Consider the following 18624-nt stretch of genomic DNA (forward strand, 5'->3'; position numbering starts at 1 on the left):
GTACTACTGTACCTTCCTTATCAGGCTAAACTGATTTACCATATGAGATACTATATGATACTCCCCGTCCCTTCTCCATAGTAAAGACACATCCCAACATCTAAGTCCCAAAACATGAGTAAGACTCGAGCACATAAACAGAAAAGACGTGCACGCACATGTGTGACCAAGCACTCAAGCTCGCAAAACAGTCAATATTATCAGACAGGCTGACTTGTTTCATAGCCTCGGGTCTCATCGGTTTGCCATCCAAATCAAACAAAGTTAAGAGGACTGAACCATGACCAAGGCAAAATGGGTTTCACCAGGACCTTGAACAGCTCAACAGGTTTAGCACACAGAATAAAAATCTATTTTGAGTTTGAGTTGTCCATGGGCAGTATCAGTCTCATGGATGGAATAAACTAACGCAATAATGACAAAAAGTCTGTCGCTCTAAAGTATAGTGGTTACCACATTTGCCTAACATGCATAAAATCCATGGTCTAAGACACAAGATTTAGGATTTAAGTGGCTGAGTATCTGACTTAAAAATCTGACAAATCACACATGTGGATCCGTCTACTGTGGCCACCTTTTGTGTAAAAGGGAGCAGCTGAAAAAATGAGGAAAAATAAGTCAAATCTGTAAAATTTAGACATACAATAAACCCATACTACACAAATGCGTTTATTATGTAGCCACTGCTGAGAAAGCTTCCAAAAAAGACTTCCAAGTAAACACATTTGCATTGCTCTGAGTATTGAAACACTCACATTTGCATTGTCAGGCAAACATGTTTTTACAGTGCTGATTGTATTTAAAGACTCCTATGACTTTTTATGGCTGCAAGTTCTAATTGTTCTTCTTTCACGTAACTGATCAAACTGTCAGGAAAAGGCAACCTGACATCAGGCTATAGAAATGTAAAGTTCATCCAATGAGAGCTGGTACACAAAGTATGCAATAGACACGCATTACTCACTTACATTATTCTATCGGTTATTTCAATCATTCAGGTATACATATCGATCCACGTTAAGATTTAAAGGCTCTGGTAAGAGTTGTGGTGGATATGTTTTTGTTAATGTTTTAAATTAATTAGAATTTTAATAAGCTCTACAATAAAAGAACCAGATGTGAATAAGCACACAGGTCACTGATCTGGCAGTTTCTGAAGTATTGCCCTCATCAAGCACTGGCAGGTAGCCTTGTTAGTATTTAAATGTAGTTATTGTAATGGAGATTTTATTGCACATGACTGATGAAACCGCACCTATTTTCTCTCATAAGACCGAACACACCATTCAGAAAAGGACGGGGAGGAATCAATTAACACCAACCCCAGGTGTAATAAACGCACACAGACATAATCTCAACAGACTACAGTGTCCACAGGATGACACAAAGAACAGGAGCTCCAAAGCCTCAAGAGAGCTCAATCACCAGGGGATTTGACTCCTGAATATTGTATTGCACTGTTAACGTTACTGTAATGATTCTAATTATAATATGTGCCAGACTGAGCTGAAAGAACAGAGCTGGTTATCAGTGCCGAATTAATGACATTTATTGGAAGAATTGAGAGAGAAACAGATTAGGTGGGGAGTGGTGGAGTCGAATTGTGAAAAGAGAGAGACACAGAGGACAGTTTAGAAACAGATATTAAGTAAAAGAGAGATGAAGTAGTGAATTACATCTATTCAATAAAAGGCAGGCTTAAGACAGAGACAGATTGTGAGAATGAGAAAAGATAAAAGTGAAGGTATATCAAGAGAGGAGTTCAGAGACACAGACAGTCACTGATATGAAGTAAAAATGAGAAATGCTTGGAATTATATCAATTTTAAGTAAAAACATACTGATTGTTGAGGTAAATTATAGCTTAATGTGTATTTTAATGGACTTGGGACACCCTTCTTTCTCTGAGTTTCCTTTGTATAACAGTAACTTTTGTCATGTAAAACTATAAAAAAAACTTTTTGAATCATACTTTGCAAAAATAAATGAGAGAAATTAACAAAAAAAGTAAGAGACACAGATGTAAACATGCAGTGATGTAATTGCGTCAAACAGAAATGTTTCTGATTTGTGAAATCTGTGTAACTTTCAATGAAAGGATACCTCGATGAAGCACAAACGCACTCACATTAAAAAGCGTTTTCCTGCACATTGTGCAAGGCCCAGCAATTATGCACAAATCAAAGCAAGGCCTCACAACAGTTTTGCTCAAGTTTTCTTGCAGTGATCGTTTACCCCAAATTGGCTACCTGATGGACACCCACAGTGCCAAAATGTTGTTTACTGCAGTAAAAGTTGGAACAGTTCTCCTGAGAAGGTTTATTTGTTTTGTTGCAAGTTTTGGTTTGTCTAAAGAGACTCTCGCTGTTGAGACTGTGGCTATTATTCCTATGTGTTCATTTAGAAGAATACAGAAGAATTTCTTCTGCACAAAATCACTTTAGTATTGCATGTTTGCCACTACAGCCTCCTGTAGTGACCATACAGAGGTCCTGCTGTGTTCTTGTTTAAGTTAGTTTTTCATGTTTAAATCCTCAACAATCTCTGTCAAACAGCAGGCTGGCAACAATGAACCAATTCAAATTTTCAAGCAACAAAAAGTGGCATACACAAGGGCATGCAGGGAGAACAACCTTGGCAAAAAAAGACATGCTAAGAAAAAGACTTCCTTTTCTGTTCCTTCCTGTCTTTTTAACCTGAGCAAAGCTATTTGGATCTTCTAACACACACACACACACACACACACACACACGCACACACACACGCCTCTTACCCCCTACAGGGCAGAACTGATGCAGGAAGAGATGAAATACCACTACCTCAGGGATAAACACACCTCAGTTCACACTCACACAAAACCTCTCACTCACTCACACGCTAAAGCACACACACACACACACACACATATACCTGTGCATCTACATATACACTTCTCGCTGTCTTCCCCCAAAAACGTGAACTCGGTTTTGCTCAGGAATATTGTCCCGACATCAAAGGCCGTATTTGTTTCTTTTCACACCAATCACACATTGCTGTTTCCCATGGCCTTTGTGTTTGTTTGCCTTCTGCGCCTGTGTGCAGCAGGTGCATGTCTTGCTGTATGGCTGTGTATTTACGTTGCCTGTGTACGTTTACTTTGTGGCAGCGATCATGTGTCTCTCAGTTTCCGTGGATGTGTCTTGTGTGTGTGTAGGGAGTGGGTGGGTGTGACTTAGCCAGGTGTAAAATTGGTGCTGTAAAGGATTGAAGATACAAACTGGGTCAGAGTACAAATAGGAAGCAGGGAATAAAGTAGCCAGTATATCGCAACCTAAAAGGGGTAAAAATAGAGTTAACAGACACATACAAGCTTTTCCTCTCGTGACATTCAGCAATGTTTTTTTTCTCTGAATGTGTGTGTGTGTGTGTGTCACAGTAATGTGGCTCCAAGCATACGTCACATTACATCACAGATTTATGAATATATTTTGTAATGTCAAGATCAGTTCTTGCTCAAGAAATGAGATCAAATATATTTGGGAGTTACATGATCAGATGACCATCATAATAAAAACATTTTTTTTGTGCTCTGTATTCGGACTACAGCACTGCTACTAGTTAATTTGCTGCATGTCTGCATTTGTATGTGCCAAGGTACACTAACATGAGCAATAAAAAGGCAACAGTGGGAAGGAAAAACTTCCTTTTAACAGGAAGAAACCTCCAGCAGAACCAGGCTCAGGGAGGAGTGTCCATCTGGGTGAGGGGAGGAAGACAGGACAAAGACACACTGTGGAAGTGAGTCAGAGATTAAGGAAATATAGGAATATAAGGAAAAAACATTGTTTCTGTAGTTTTAAGTAGCTTAAAATTCAATTATTTTTCAACACAGCCTGCACTCTTTTAGGCAAGCTTTCTTGCATTTTCTTTAAATCTCAGGAATAATTCACGAGGTTTTTTGAAGGACATTTAAAGCTCTTCTTTGGATGTTGGCTCCCTTTTGTTCTGTTCTCTGTCAAGATGATCCCACATTGCTTTAATAATGTTAAGGCCTGTTAGTGTTCCATTTAGGGCTTTTCTACTCAGGTATAGTTTTACTGCATTTGGCATGTGTGTGGGATCATTGTCTGGCTGAAAAGTGAAGCTACTGTGGTGTGTTGAGTGTAGATATAACACTGGTTCATTCCTTCAGCTAAGTGGCTTTTTTATGCTTGAGTGATTCATAGGTCAGTGTTAAATGGCTTAACAAACAAACAAACAATCCTAAAAATGGTCAGCAGTAAGTCCAAGGTCTGGACTGAAAATGAGTAAAAATTTGGCATCAATAATAAAACGAATGACACTCATTACACAACCTCCTTCCCGTTTTTTATTTCAGAGCAAGACAGTCAGTAACCTGGGTTACCAGGTCATTAATTACCACCAGAGGAAAAATTACACATTTACTAAATTCAAAATGAAAGTCTTCTTTCTCTCAATTTGAAATTTTCAATTAAAAATTAAAAATGTGAAACATTTTTCAAAGTGTTTTTAGAAATTTGAAATCCAGTGTAATAAGTAATAATGGTAACGCATGCGTGACTTTGATCAGAAATGTTATAGATTCAAGCTCCATAAAGACTATTAATATTTTCAAGCTGTTGCTGATAGTCTGCCACTGACTCTGTCTGATATCACAAATACTATCTTTAGGTTTCCTCCTGTGGCTTTTATTGTTGAAATGCATCTGCACAAACCTAGTTTACTTGAGTAAATGGCTTGAAAACAGATTTGCTTGCACACAACAAATCTAGCCACAGGATGAAATGGACAGACTGACAGATTGCACTGATCAAATATTCATGCAGTGACCTGCTACAACCCCACATTTCTTTTTTCATTTTGTGAACATGACTGTGCACTTACTCAATGGAAAACACAATTGTATCTGCATTTTGCACATGTAAAGCTACCATGGTATCTGAACCAGTACAAAAGTCCAAGCGAGTTGAATGAAAGCCACTAAGTCATCTGTCAGGATCCTACAGATAAAATATACACACATCAACAGTTTTGACTGGACATTCGGATGAAGAAAGGATAACACGAAGAGGGGGAAAAATCAAACAATTTAAAAATGAATCACAGAAGAATTCATGTATAATGTAAACGTTTACATTGAATCTGAGTAACTGTAAGAACCATGTAGTCACACCACAGCGATCAAATCCTAAATCTGGTAATTTCGCATTTTAATCCTGAAAGTCTGGTGACAGAAACCCCTTACTGTGTCTTCCATCATTTAATACTTGTATTTTATCCATCTATCCATGCATGGCCAAAAACTCTCAGATGCTCTCTTGGCGCTCACACATGATTAATTTTCAGACAGCTGGTAAAGTCTCTGAAGTCCCAGTCACGTCTTCTACTCCAACAGTTTATGTGCCACCTGATACCTTACCATGGTTTCAATTCAAAAAATAAAAAATAAATAAAAATTCAGTCACAGAAACTTGTGACCCAGTATCCAAAGCTATGCACAGTGGGAAATATATACACAATATACAAATATTGTGCTAACCCACGTCCTCAATGACAGAGATGTTAACAACATGCACCATGGGTGGCCACTGCCCTGTCTGTGCACTGCACTGTCCAGTGCTTTAAATGTATTGTTCAGCTGAGCAGATTCAAAGGGAAGCATTTGGAAGGAATGTTGAGCATGACCCATGTTGCTCTTGATGATGACCCACTGCTCTTAGTTGCATTAAGTAAAGCAGATTTTTGACTTTGGTTTATTTGATTATCTGGCCTAGAAAGTCTGAAAACCAAGGGTATTTGGCATGAACTGCATGTTGCATGAATAATTGGAGTACTGTGTTGTTCATGCAGCATTCCTTGAAATAAATCAAAACACAGACCAACTAAAACTGAGAAACATGTTAAAGTACTGTTTCCACTGACTGCCCATGAAATTGTAGGTAGTCATGTAAAAAACAAAAAAGAAAACAAACAAAAAAACCCTCACATCTTTTTTTCAGAGAAATAACATGATTCATAGTGTATTAGAAAACGTCTCAGTTTCTCTACCAGAAAAAGACTATATGGACGAAAGTACAGTGACACCTACACCTCAGCACTCAGCGACTCCACTCTGTAAATTTACATGGTCTGTAACTTTATGGCTGAGTTGCTGTGTTTCCTAAATGGTTTTGCTTTGCAATAATACTACTTCACTTTGTCAAGACACTGTGGATCATTTGTCAATTAGAGTATTTTTTTTTTAAATAACATATGCAGAAATTCCAGCCTGAAAGCCTGATTTGAGCCAGTTACTAATCGCATAAAAATGTCTTGAATGTGCTAGTCACAGTGTGTGATCCCCAGATGTTTCCTGGCTTATATGAACTCCATTCATCATATCTATTTGTTGCACCAAGATCAAGAAGAGAACAGGCAGGTGAGACCATCCCAAAGTTCAAAACCCAGTTTATCACAGTCAATAATTTTAACTTCCAGCTAGAGTCAATAAATAATCGACTGGGGCAGAGAGGAACTGTTATTTCAAAGTTGCACTGGGGCTTTTTTTTATCATGCAGAAATCAGGGAAGGTGACCTTTACTCACTGATGGCAACTTGCAGTGGGAAAAATGTTTTTATACCTTGATTAATGTGATTGTAGAAGAAATTCACAAATAGATTTAATTTCCAGTTGATAGACAGCATCACCTTTGATGTTGTCAATAATAATAGTTATTTAAAAAGAACAGAAATTTACTCTTAAAAAATGCTTTTACTTTCAGATACTAGTCAAGGTGAGACAGGTGGCGACAAAAATGTAAAAATGTCATTTCAACTTTACCGCAAAGAAACCCAAGAATTTAAGGCTTTTTAACTGAAAAAGAAAAAAAAGAACGGTGACAGTTTTAATGCATTTTTTAAAAAAAAGATCACTTTTACAGCAACGGTCAAGCTTGAACCATGAAACCCCAAATAACTGCTTTTAGGCTAAAAACTATTAAAAAGTTGAATATTTTAATATTCATATTTTCAATAACACAAATTCTTCTTATTTTTTATGTATCGATTGTGACACCACACCTATATAGCTGAGATGCAGTGCAGGGCATTTTCCTTTTTTTTCCCAGTTCTCAAATTGTAAAGGATTTGGAAAAAATATGAAAAAAAACAAAAAAACAAAAAGAAGGAATAGAGAAATGTGTCTTTTTCTAAGCTCATCGAATATTTTTCTATCCAATTTAGGGTCGCAGGAGCCTAAACTGTGTCACAGGGTGAGAGGCAGGACACACCCTTTACTGGTTGGCTGTCTATTACAGGGCTAACGCAGAGAGACAGACAACCTTTCACACTCACAGCCAATTTAGAATCACCAATTAACTTAACAAGCATGTCTATGGACGGAAGCCAGAGCACCAGGAGAGACCGCCACACAGAAAGGCCTCAGTCAGCTGGAGGACCTTACTGTGAGGAGACAGTGATAACTACTGCACCACTGCGCCACCCCATAAAATATGTTTTTACTGAGCAAGGTCAAATATTTGCATGTGTGTGAGTGGGAACAAATGACTTGCAGCGTATCGTGCAGTCTTCTCCAGTGTATTTAATCACTTACATTTGTATTATGTTGACAATGAAATTACAATTTGTTGCTATGTGTCTATGTCTGTTTTAAGTAATGAAAGAGTGAAAAAGAGACTGCAGGAGAATAAGCCACAGGTTTGGCTTACGTAGCAAGGCGACTGGAATTATGCATGCCATAAATCTTCCCCACAGGCACACACATACACACACAGACAAGCACAGACAAACCTATGGACATGAATGCATTCACACAACACATTATCTTCTGTTATCTTAGATAAGCAAAGAATCCTAATCAGCCAATAAGAGCACAGAGGGCATCTCTGACTTTCTCCCAGCTCCAGTTTCTTTAGACTGGAGTCGGGAGAAAGTCTCTTTGTCTTTGTGGAAACAAGAATTTTATATAACCTGGCAAAAATCACCTAGTCACCTTATTTCCTTTTGTATTCTCTTCTGTTTTGTTCCATTCTTTTCCTCTCTTGTTTAATTAACTCTGTATGGCAATTTGAGCCCTAAACGCCACGTCCGAGAAAGGTTGATTAGTGCAGCTCGCTGATTAGAAATTATGCCTGTTGAAGCTAATGAAAACAGTTCATTCCCCATGACAAGTATCAAGGCGACTCATTTCATTTCTACATGACCCAAATCCTTTTTCCTCAACTGAACCAAACCAGATTTTCTCTCCTGGCACTATATTGTTGATAGTTGCCTCACACATGCCTGATGTAATTAAAGAAATCTTTCCATCAACAGTGGAAGCTTCTGTTCATAATTTGTCCGATGAGATATGCAAAACGAGGTTGTGACATCAGACCTTATATTATATGATATGCGGATTATCTGATTTGAACGAAAACTAGAAACTGCTTTGTTGGGACTGTGGGGCTGTGTGGTTTGATCAGACTTCACTGTAAGCCTTTTAGAAACCAAGCTTAGCCAACTTCAAATCCACTACAAAGTGAAGACAAAAACACAAAGAAAGAACAAAATCTTGGGAATTTTCTTTCGTGTGGTTGCTTACCTTGCTTTGGCTTGGATAGTCTTCACTGAAAAAAAAAAGTCGTCCCACATGGATGACCAAATCCACACAAAAAAAAAAAAAAATTCACTTTCTGAGTCACAGTTGGTTTCTATTTTTGCTTGTTTATTTAATTTGAATAACTGATGTGACCAAGACATAGAAAACTTAGTGAAGCATTAAACAAAACAGTTAATAACAGCTATGCTCTATAAACAATGTCTTTCTTCCAATACTAAATTGGTTGCAATGTTTGTTGTCTTTTATTACTTTGATTATTTTCATTCACCAGATTTGGACGTGAGATGTTATTGATTAGCTGGCTTATAACAATAAGTCCATCTTTAAGGGATGATTTTGTGTGAATGAACCACAAAAAAAAATTAATTTGCATTTATATAATTGAGTTACTTTTTGTGAACCAACATCCTAAACACTTTGTACAGTGTGCAGTGACATTTAAACATTTAAACAGTGTTCTCACATTTCACAGTTAATAAAAAAACAAAAAAAATTCATTTCAGGGTTAAAGGAACATGTTGAATGTGAATAGAGTCACAGACAGATGCTATTAAGCTCCACTGATTGACTGATAAAATCATACAAGTAGAGTTTAAAAGCTTATCTAAAACAAGATTCTTTCAGGGTATTGTGTTTCTTGCAAGAAGAGCTCAATAAACTAATTCAATAACTAAAGGAAGCCGCAGTGGCAGTGATTGCTGCCGCAAACCAAATGTGGATCACCCTGTTGCTATCAAAGGTCATTTAACACCACGTGAACATTGCTTAAAAGAATTCGGGCAACATCCGTAGTGTCAGTATCTGTTAGAAGGACGTTTTCTTTTACTTAAGCAATTTGTATTGATATTAAAACTCAAAATGTGAGACGGATCTCTGCATTTTTTAGTTTATTCGATGCTTCATTTTTAATGAGATTATAGGATGAGAACAGTTTGAAGCTTTAAATGTTTTCATATTTCTCTCCTTTGACAAAATGAACGCTTGCTTTAAAAAAAAGAAAATGAAAAAAGAAAAATTGAAAAGAATAACACATAAAAACTGCCCTACCTGGTCCTGAAGTTAGCAGGGTGGGGATGTCCGTCGTACAACGACAGGAAGTCATACTCTTCTTCTATGGCAAATGACAAGAAGATGAGCTGGATTCTACTTCCTTCCTCTCCAACAATGACCCAGGTGCAGTTTGCTCCATTTGGGTAGCCATAGGGAAAGCCAGGAGATTCTATACTGCCATTTCGACCTTTCAGTGTACCCCCGCATGTGTAGATAAAACCTGAAAGAGAAAAGAGATTTGAGCACATCTTAAGTTAGAGGAAGAAAACATAAAGGTGTCAAACTGAAGTTGTGACCTTAAGACATTATAATAAATCAAGATAATTGAACTCTCAAAATGTTTAATGTTCATCATTCAATATTTTAAAACGTGAAAGAGTGATGATGCTAGAAGTTACACCTCCGTATGTCTGCCCATTGTGACAAAAGGATTTCGTAACTGTCGCACAACTATTTATTGTAAGTGCAGCCGTGAGTCTTCCTCAGCACGTGCAGTTGCAACAGCATCAGTGTGTAACTGCCAGTGTATTAAAGCTGGTTCAGTTGTCATTATGACAGAGTAGTAACTGCATAGCACATTCAAACTGTACACAAAACCACACATACGCACACTAACAAGTACTTATTACTGCTTTTTTTTAAACACAACCATTAGAAGTGACGGTCAATTATTCATTATTATTTTATGTAAGACCACTAAAAAGTCAAAAGAAAAAAAATATACAAAACATTGCTTTTAATGAATGAACTAAGAAGCCACGAGTCAGCATGAGTGATATTAAGTAGGTCAGCTTCGTTTTGATATATCCTGGTCTTTGATGCTGATCTATGATTACGTATTAATAGAAATATATGAAGATCATAGAAGTAAGTACTTCCCAGAACTTCTTCTAGGGTAGCGCTGCTTATCTATAGTTTGTGATGCACTCCTTCACAGTGACGGCATGGGGCAGGGGCAGGACTTCAGAACAGCACCCCAGGAAGTGGTATTCACATTCAGCATGGGGTGCTTGAACTCGGGTCCCCCGAGTGACTGGAATCTCTTTTGCCACTGAGCAACCTTTCCAGCTCACTTAAAAGGTGAAATCAATGCGAGACCGGTGCATTCTCCTGGATTCATCCTATGGGCATCTGCAAGATCAAAAGCTGGCAATTCCTTTGTTTGCTGCTAATCAATTACTGACATGTTAAAATGCACAACAAGCAAAGGGGTGTGTCAGTCAGCGGCAGTGCCTTTGAACATGACTCGGCAATTTATAGCTGTACAGAATAACCATTTGCTTTGTTTTGTTGAGACATCCATCTACAACAACTGAAAATGAAAAACGACACCGATTACGCTCTTGCTCGCACCATACAACATCAAAAACAGTTAATGAATTCTTCAGGGATGGAGAAGATAAATACTACTTGATCTTAATGAGCTCCTATAGGCTCTTTAAATGACTTTGTTTATGTGGTGGCAGGCTGGTAGCAGGAGGAGACAAAGAAAGTGGGTTTAGGGGGGTGGAGGGGTGCAAACCTGACATCTAAATCAACTACAGCACAAAATATTGGTGCAAAATATGGGTCTAGAGGGACAGGTGCAAAACTAACTTCTAACATCAACTACAACAAAAAATCTATATTTTTTGTGACAACAGTAAATATGCTTTTCTTGCTTCCCAATGCTTTTTTCCCTGTGAGTAAAGCACTGGATAATCAAGCAATTGTGAATGATATTAGTGCAGTATTAGACTTAAACTATGGTCAGTCATTCAGAACTGCTTGTTAGAAGTTATTAAAGTTCAGGTTTCGAGTTAAGTAGTCATAAAGGATGACGCGTTGTTGCTAAGAAGCACTGCTTGTGGTATTCTACTAAAACAGTAAAACTACGAGAAGTGTAATTCCTGCAGACATTTTCTAATGATATGGCAATAAGTTGAAAGAAAGGTTTAATACAGCAACAGTGATCCTTTGCACTTTCTTTTATAAGGTTCATGTACTGATAAATTAGAAGTGAAGCTAATCCTGCTGCTGTACTTATTTTAAATCTCTCCGGGTTACAGCACCTGCTAAATGCCTAAATTATAAAATGTAAATGTAATTGATCTCCTTGGACTTTACAGTTCACATCAGTATCATTATCTTCTCCCTTTGATCTTAATGATCCTTTTATATCAAATACACTACAGGTGCTAGATGAAAACCTTGGAGTGTCCAGGACTGAAGTCGGTCCAGGCTACTGCTTGCAATGCTCTATTGATCCCCGATGGAGAAACTGTTCACTTCTTGTACTTCACAGGGAGGTGAGATTGCAGAGTAAGCTCACAGAGGAGAAACCATTGTACCTGGTAAGGATTTAACATTATTCTGTTGAAGGACACTACAGCAAAGACGCTTGCTGTTATAAATGCATGTCTTCTTGCCAAGAAAAAATATTACAAATTGCTAAACATTTATGCCTGTTTTAAATAATTTTCCCATTAACCTATAAAGGTGTTGTTAGTCTTGTTTTTTAACCATGTACAATCAGCAAACATTCAAATGAACAGAATAAAGAGAAAAAAAGCCTTAAAATAGTTTTCAAGAGCCTTTAATGCCACAGTTGTTTGGCTTTGCTGTGCTGTTTTAGCTATAAATGAAAGTGTTTTGCTGAAAAATGCTATTATTGGATGTTCAAAGTCCTTTAAACTTCTAGGCTTTCATCAATCTCATCTGAGTGCAAAGCTCAAATCAGGATGATCATCCCCCTGACTTTCATGTTTATGAGCCTTGTTATTTACCATGGCAGCCAGGGCCACGGGGACAGCAGGGACGATCCCGCTGGATGCTTTTCGAACCAATTATCCAAGACAGCATCCCAACCAAAATGATGTGTGTCTGTCTGTGCGTGTGTGTGTGCGCGCGTGCATCTGTGTGTGCTGATGTCTGTGCATGTGTGGTGTTTGTCCAACCCTCATTTACCCAGACTATTCCAAGGCTATCACAGTGACAGATGTAATCACCAATGGCAGCCTTGGCTCCAATTAAGGGCTGGTATCTCTATCCCTTCACAACCAATCAGAGATGAGATGTTGGGCAACCGGGAGGGACAAGCTAAGCCATATGAGGGGATACCTGTGCACAAACACGCATACCTACAAACCTAACATGCCGCTGGTCACCCTGTCTACATATTTTTAATGAGGTCAAAGGAGTGAAGAAGAAAAGGGAAGAAAACAACAACAATAAAGAAGAAGATTTTGCAAGGTACAGCAAGAAAACAAGATACTTATCTGCCATTTTCCCAGTTCAAAACTAGAAGGCCCATGTGGTTCTTAACCAGCATACAATGAAATGTTTCAAGGAGAGTTTAACAGAAACCACAATTCATAAAGGGAAAAGATATGAACACAAATACAAAGAGCAAATGTCGTTGATTTCTTTGAGTCTAATCAAGTGATAACTGATTCAAATGACTTTTGGATAGTACTTGAATTTGGATTTGTCTGTTTTTTAGACTTATTTGCTTGGTGTAGCTTATTTTGCTTTTGTTTCTAAACAAAATTGAACATTAAATGTGAAGTCATCACAATATGCAAATATGACTTACAATTCTGTGTGTACTTACACATCTAAGGGTATCTTTGCCTAGATTAGGCAACTTCATTATACAGAAAACCGAGGACACAAGGTGGGGTGAATAAAGAGCGAAAAAGAGACAGAGGGACAGAGATGGAGAGCTGAATAAACAAAGAGAAAAGGACAGATTTCCTCCTCGTTCATCACTGCGCAAGAATGAAAGGATGATTTAAAACTCATCACTCAGAGGGTGCGAGAGAGTGTAGGAGGAGGAAAGAGGTAGAGAAAGAATTGAAAATATCGAAACAGAGAAAAGGGAGAAGTAAAAGGAAAAGAAGGCTAGACTCAGCGGAGGAGAGAGAGCGAGAGAAAGGGAAAAGCAAGCAGGAGACAGGGGTAAAAGAGAGACTTCTAATTATGGTGACTACCAGACCGAAACTGACAGCCCCTCTACACACATGCACACACGCAGATGCAGGCATAGAGTCACAGACAGACAAGCATACATGAACACACACGTAAACACATAGCTTCACATGCACGGGGCAATTCCGAGGAATATACACACAAATCCATGCATCATTCACACAGCTTATTGAATATGCTTGCCATTTAAACCTTTTACACGTTATTCCATTTACTTTGTTCACAATTCTTAGCTTACTCCCCTCTTGCCCCCTACTCCCCTCACACACAGCACACATGAAGCGTCCTCTCAAACCCTAACCTTGCTAGTTAACCACACACATTATCTATAATGACATCCTGAAGTAGCATTTATGCTTATCTGACTAATTGTCTGTTTGGTTTTAGTAACTATATTGGGTTTATGTACTCCCATAGCAAGATCAAGCCAAGTTTGTTTTTGTTTATAGCAGACTTATTGCTGGATAAGTCGGTGAAGCAGACAGGAAAGGAGGGAAAGAGAGCAGGGGGAATGACACGAAGGAAATGGCTCAGGGCAGAATGAAACCCGGGCCTCTGCAGTGGCCTTGCGGCGTATGGGTCGCCTACTTAACCCAGTGAGCGAAACTGGCACCCGATTAGGCTGATTTTGACCCATAGCAGAGGAGGTTAAAAGAAGTAGCGAGACACACCGAATTGAGTCAGATTTTGGCAAACACTGTGAAGATGAAGTGTATTTTTTGCCTTGAAAGTGTGTCATAACTGGACCTATTTGTTTTGCAAAGGCATTATATCCAATATAACCATGTCTGTGGAGTGACACTGCCCTCCACAAACAATTTAGCACATGCAAACTTTGCTTATAGTCAAATACAGGCCAGGTGTGTTTAATTCTTAAAGGGATTTTGAGTAGGAATTCATTTAAAGGAACACATATCCCCCTGAAGACTTAAAACAAGATGCTAATTGGCAAACAGTAAAAGATTTGTGGCTGGACTGGGTAGCTCCCAGGTGTGAGTATCTGCGCTGGTGCTAATGAGGAACAGGGTTTAGCTGGAAAAGAGCATGCGTGCTCAGCAAAACCTTCCCTGGATAAAGAAAGCTTAAAGACAAAGAAGAAAATCTGCTTCGTGAATTGAGTGGATTTAATGAACCCTGGTCTACAATATAAGCTTGATCTCTTTTCTCAAAGCAATATCTCATCTTGAATGTCTAAGATAACACTCCAGGAAAAAAAGGAAATGTGAGATTAACAAGTGACTTACCCCAGCAATTGTCACACCATTGTGAGAGAAGTCCAGTTTTATGGACAGCTAATTAAAGATATAGTGTAAATTTTGGACTTTAAATAGCATATCAGCAAATATTTTGAGAAGTCTAATTCAATTCAGTTCTGTTCAATTCAACTCAGCCCCACAATAGCACAGAGACCCCAAAACTCAGACGACCCCATGTGAGAAAGTATTTGGCGACAGTGGGGAAAAGAAAAACTCCCATTTAATAGGAAGAAACCTCCAGGAGAACATTTCTCGGGGGGGTTAATCATTTAACTAATGATTAAATGCAAACTGTTTGCAAAGCCCCCAGCAGCCTAGTCCTATTCAACATAACCAAGGCAGTGTTTAGGGTAAAGTGATCCAGCCATAACTATACGCTTTACCAAAGATTTTAAGTCTGAGCCAGTAGTCTGAGAGCAAAGTGCTCTATTTCTTTTCAAAAATAAAATTGTTCTGAATAGCCAGTGAATGTGAATACGATTGTTTGCGTGCATGCACCCTCTGATGTTAAAGATATTTCCCAAATTACATTGGGCAAAAATTCTGTTTCAGTTTTTTAGGCTCAAAAGCTTTGTTGACACTCTTAAGTTGTTGCAAGATTAATCTGTGGTGTGGAAAACTTCTAGGTTCATAATAGGCTGGACCATGTACCACTGAGCAATGATTTGTGATGGAAGAGTAAATTTGTGCAGTCGCTAAGACATTCAAAATTGAAAAATAATGCCTCAAATGATTGTACACTTGACTATGGCGTCTTTGAGCTTGCGAAATAGACTTCTGCTTCGCACTTTATTTTCTCAAGAGTATCAGTAGCAACACCCACACACGCCCTGGTCCGGAAAACTAGTGCAGGCTGAAAGAATCCTTGAGCCTTTAAAGTCCGTGAGAAAAGCATCATCATGAAGCTAGGGAAATGATATTAGTCAAACTGAATATATAAATTAATAAAAATCTGCCATTGCCATTCAGTAAGATAATTTGACTTTACACGTTCTGAAATAAGCTTGATGATTCTGAAGGGGTGAAATCAATTACTAGGCTTGTCATTTTGCAAAGGGAACCCTATGATCACTATAGCTATTTCCACATGGTTCTGACTGCTAAATGAAGAAAATGTGAAATTATCCTATTTTTCATTTGAATGCAATCTGCACTACCCCCTTAAGGTTTCTGGGCGTCCCCATTTCCTGCTAGGGGGTGGCAGCAATGTCTCCATATGAGACATATCTGTGTGGGTGTGCACACATACTGTAAAATAAAATATTAGCCATATCCTGAGCAGTGCAGTGAAATTACACAAATCCATCCCTGAAGAATTTTTTTTTAAATTTTAAATTCCTTTCCACCTCTATGCCATGCTCTGTCTGTCTCTCCTTCTCCTTCTTATTGATCTCTTTCTCTCTCTTTCTCCCTTCATGTCTCTCAGGACCTCTGTGGTACCAGATTCGCTTAAAGGGATACTTCGTCTAATCTCACACACACACTCATTTATGATTAAAGAATGGATTTCCCAATGGAGCAAACTGACCAAAAAAAAAAAAAAAAAATCCTTGCAGACATACCAATCATTCAGTGAGTATTCAGATCACAACTGCACTCAAAGCGCCAGAGGACAAAATATAATGCATGTATTGGTGTGCACACGTGTGCATGAGTCCAACGTTAGTTAATTTAAATGAGCTGTGCATGGCTCTGGAAAATGATTGTATCTGTAATTGTCTTGTGGTGGTTTGGGATGATTGAGTGAAAGAAAGATGAAGAAAATTAAGGAGCGGTGGCAGAAAGGTAGATAAACTGAGAAAAAAAAACGATGTCAGAATGAAGAGTGGAGTGCACAGGAAGGGAAAATGTGAGGAAAATGAGAGAGAGCAAAGAAAAAAAATTGCAACAGAAAGAGACATAGCCAGAGAGAGTAAGCATGTTTGAAACGTCCCATTGGTTCCTGCTGTCAGGAATGCTTGTCAGCCAAGAATTAGACTGCTCCACACTGCCACTGACTGACAGTCGGCCTGCGGTCTAGACTATACCCTGGAGTGGTAGAGGCTAAATAAGGGAAATGCCTAGAGAGAGACAGAAGGAACACACCGGGCTGAAAATCAATTTATAACACTGTCAGTCAGGGGAAGGAGGGGGGCGATGGAGTAGAGATAAAGAGAGAGAAAAAGAGAACAACAAGAATGAGACGGAGGGACACACATAAAAGTAAAGACAAAGACAAGATTTGAGAGAACAGTAAACAAATGGGACTGATGGAGAAAAGATGAGAACAGAGGGGACTCTTGCTGCGTTAAGGGAATCAGAAAGAAAGAGATGATGAAGCGGTAAAGAGGAGACGTACATGGAGAAATATACAGACGCGTGGTACTCTGCTTTTATGCAGCCACTTCAGGAGGCAGAACCTCTTTATATAATACAGCGCTGTGGGGACATAATCAGCCTAAGATAATTTAATCACTACTGTTCCAAAAAAAGGAAAACAGCACTTGAATGCTGTGACTGCAGAGTCAGCATACATTTGTTTAGCTATTTCCTGGTGATAAATTTTGATAATGTCGTTATAATTATCTATCTGATCCAAAAACATCCTAAACGCTGGCTTGTTACCACTAAATTCACTACACAACACTGCATTCTGTTACTTTAAACGGAAGATATTAAAGGAGAAATTTTTATTATCCCAACTTGTCCCTAATATACGCAAGTATTAGATATTACTATGAGTCCAGAGATGAGCAGTTTTATTGTCTCCTCACTAGAGCAACAACTTCAACCAGAACCAAGGTTTAAACTTTAAATGACAGCAGAAATTATCAGACTAAGGTCCTGTAAAACTGCTGTAAGCGTTTGTAAGGAAGCGTGAGGCAAAGCTGCACTATACCGGTAAATCATATTTTAAGATCGTAAGTATAGGTTACTGAAGAAATGAAGAAAACTGAGGTATGATTTATTCAGCAGGGTCAGCCCTTCCATCATTGCCTTGGTATAAGGTAAAATGGTGTGAAAGCTAACAAGTCTGCTGTCCCATGTGGCTTTTGTTGTCTAGAGTTATTTTGAGGATGAGCACTGTCTGGTGAGATGTGAGTTAAGCAAAAGCCTGTGTGCAGGTGTGATGCCAGGGCGGTGGAAGGGACAGAAGATGAGACAGAAGACGAGATCAGGCCACGATATACCGCTGATCTTTGTGGGTGGTTACAATTTTCAACAAAATAGGGACTTTCTAAGATAGTGTAAAACATATTTCCGCTCACCTATTTGGACTAAAACTTAAAACCTGCTTGCTGCAGTTTGTGGGCACCCATTGTAGTTTAAAAGCACGAAGTATGGTTACATCACTCCCTTTGTAGTGATAAAGGAAGCACTTTGTAATGGTTATTATATATAAAAAATCTAAGCAGAATGAAAATCTGAAATAAACCAGAAAAATACAGAATGACTGTTGAATATTTCTCGAATGTATTAAAAAGGAGAAACTCCTGTCAATCAAGACATCTTCAGCAATCCTGTAGCCTACTTTACACCATTGAGCTCAAGAAATCCAGTCTTTATCAGACTCAAAACTGGCCAAATGAGATTTCTGTAGTGCAAATGTATTCAAGTTGAATGGAAACCATTAGTAGTCCATGTCATGGTCCGGGGCAGCGGCCGTGTGAAGAGTGGAAAGGAGGACTCAGATGCAGCACTTACTCAGATGTGAAGGTGATTTATTGACAATACTGAACATAAAGTGGAGATGGCAAACAGAACTAAGGA

General features: G+C 38.5%; 1 protein-coding gene across 1 annotated transcript in view; it reads right to left on the reverse strand.

Moving 5' to 3' along the window:
• The window catches only part of LOC102193066 (CUB and sushi domain-containing protein 3-like), a 387453-nt gene that overhangs the window by 284125 nt on the left and 84704 nt on the right, over positions 1 to 18624 (reverse strand). The window contains exon 2 of the mRNA XM_005728525.1: positions 9647 to 9869. Within this exon, the coding sequence (XP_005728582.1) occupies positions 9647 to 9869 (223 nt within the window). The remainder of the gene's footprint in view (positions 1 to 9646; positions 9870 to 18624) is intronic.

Source organism: Pundamilia nyererei, unplaced genomic scaffold (assembly GCF_000239375.1).
Source record: "Pundamilia nyererei isolate P.nyererei 1_Seehausen unplaced genomic scaffold, PunNye1.0 scaffold00028, whole genome shotgun sequence".
Taxonomy (NCBI): Eukaryota; Metazoa; Chordata; class Actinopteri; order Cichliformes; family Cichlidae; genus Pundamilia; species Pundamilia nyererei.